General features: G+C 32.9%; 1 protein-coding gene across 1 annotated transcript; it reads left to right on the forward strand.

Moving 5' to 3' along the window:
• The first annotated feature begins 200 nt into the window (after positions 1 to 200).
• Positions 201 to 1,689, forward strand: LOC11444775 (F-box/FBD/LRR-repeat protein At4g26340). The gene is made up of 3 exons (XM_003625332.4): positions 201 to 944; positions 1,043 to 1,192; positions 1,352 to 1,689. Exons 1-3 carry the CDS (start codon positions 201 to 203, stop codon positions 1,631 to 1,633), a joined length of 1,176 nt encoding a protein of 391 aa, XP_003625380.1. The 3' UTR covers positions 1,634 to 1,689.
• The last annotated feature ends 328 nt before the right edge of the window (positions 1,690 to 2,017 follow it).

Below are 2,017 nucleotides of genomic sequence, written 5' to 3' on the forward strand. Positions count from 1 at the left end.
TTATTATAGTAAAATATGTTTAACTGTATGGTTGGAATAACAAAAAAGTCAATCCAAATTTTGATATAATTTTAGTGAGAAGTTATTATTGAACAAAATTTACTAGATTTTAGCTCAAAATATATTTTAGGTTTAGATATAAATAATAGACGTATTGAGCATTCATATGATGCACCCTTTCTTTAAATCGTTTGCCAAAGATGTCGTCTTCCTCACATAAAAAGAGAAGGTTGAGAAAATCTTCCAAGGTAGATAGGATTAGCGACCTACCGGATTCAATTCTGTGTCACATACTCTATTTTCTTCCAACCAAACTTGCTGCAACCACAAGTGTCCTCTCAAAGAGATGGAAACGATTGTGGCTATCAGTTCTCTCCCTCGACTTTGACCCTAGCGGCTTCAAAACTTCTGATCTCTTTCTCCATGTAGTTTACTCAACCATGTACCGTCGAGAAATTACACTACCAATCCATTCGTTTCGCTTCAAGTCTCGTAGTTGTCGCATCCAAAAGGATGTCAATCAATTTGTGTACCATGTACTGCAACGTGGAATACAAAACTTGTACCTCAATCTATCTAAGAGTTGTCGCTATTTAATTAAATTACCTGCTACTATTTTTAGTTGTAGAACACTAAAGGTTCTTAGGTTGAGAAACTTAACGGTGGGAGATATTTCTCAAGTGGATTTATATTTACCTAGTCTTCAAACTCTCCATTTGCATAAGGTTGATTTTGGATCTCATGAACAACTGATGAAGCTTTTATTAAGCTGTCCTATTCTAGAGGATTTGGAAACAACTAAAAGTTGCTTTATGTTCGGTCTGAGTAACCGTTTTTTGGTGGACTTTATAACCTTACCTAATATAATCAAGGCAAGGATTAGTGAATTCTTTGTTCCACTTAGTATGGTTTGTAAAGCAGAGAACTTACGTATAGAAAAAGTGGTATGTATATCGTGGTGCTAACTCCTAAATAAACCTTTAATAAAATTGTGATTTCGCACTATACATATTTAATGTTATGTCTTGTGTAACTCTTGCAGTGGATGTTCACATATTGCATGCAACTTCCCATGTTTGAGAGTCTGATTCACTTGGAGCTTAGCTTAAATTTTAAAATTTGGTATCCGAGGTGGGAGTGGTTGCTCGGAATGCTCAAACATTCTCCCAAACTACAGAATCTTACCATCCAGGTTTTGTAGATACTATTTAGAATATTTTTTTCTTCTTTACTCTTTTTTTGGGTGAATCTTTTCTTTACTTTTTATTTTTTGGTGCATTTTTCCTTATATTAAAACTCTAATTCTATGTATTTTAATTTTAAAAAGAAAAAAAATGTGAATTGTTGGCAGGATAATAAGGCTATAGAAGAGGCAATTGATGAATGTTGGAAGGATCCACCAATAGTTCCGGAATGTCTTTCATCGCAGCTCAAAACATGTCACATTAGAGTTTACAAAGGCACAAAATATGATCTCGAATTTACAAAATATATTATGGAGAATTCAAAAGTACTAGAAACTATGACAATTAATAGTACACGTTCCCTAGATATGAATGTGAAGTACCAATTGTTAATGAAACTATCTTCATATACAAGAGGCTCTACGACATGTAAACTTTTATTTGATTGATCACGGCTTGGCCATATCAGTTCTACCTTTTACGGCATAGAGATTTTTCAAATAGATATTGTCTTTCAAGTAACTAGTTGATTCTACATTCTCTTAACTTTATTTTTTTTTATTTTGTTATTGCATATTGTTTTTAATTTGAAATTAGGAGATATATCAATGTATATCATTTTCCATCAGTTGTTTTACATTAGGCTAAAATATGGTTTTGGTCCCTGTAAATATGCCTCGTTTTGGTTTTAGTCTTGTAAAAAAATTTTGTTGTTTTTGGTCCTTGCAAAATCTTTGATTTTGCAGGGACTATTTCTCTAATAAATGGGTTTAGTCATCATGTGTCACATGTGCAAATCATCACAAAAGTGGAGTCAGGGACCAAAACCAAAA

Source organism: Medicago truncatula, chromosome 7, assembly GCF_003473485.1.
Source record: "Medicago truncatula cultivar Jemalong A17 chromosome 7, MtrunA17r5.0-ANR, whole genome shotgun sequence".
Classification (NCBI taxonomy): Eukaryota; Viridiplantae; Streptophyta; class Magnoliopsida; order Fabales; family Fabaceae; genus Medicago; species Medicago truncatula.

Bases quoted from the DNA above. Each gene is read 5' to 3' on its own strand.
- LOC11444775 (XM_003625332.4), top strand. From the start codon at position 201: ATGTCGTCTTCCTCACATAAAAAGAGAAGGTTGAGAAAATCTTCCAAG. The intron at 945-1,042 runs GTATGTATATCG...TAACTCTTGCAG, and splicing joins ACTTACGTATAGAAAAAGTG to TGGATGTTCACATATTGCAT. The intron at 1,193-1,351 runs GTTTTGTAGATA...AATTGTTGGCAG, and splicing joins TACAGAATCTTACCATCCAG to GATAATAAGGCTATAGAAGA.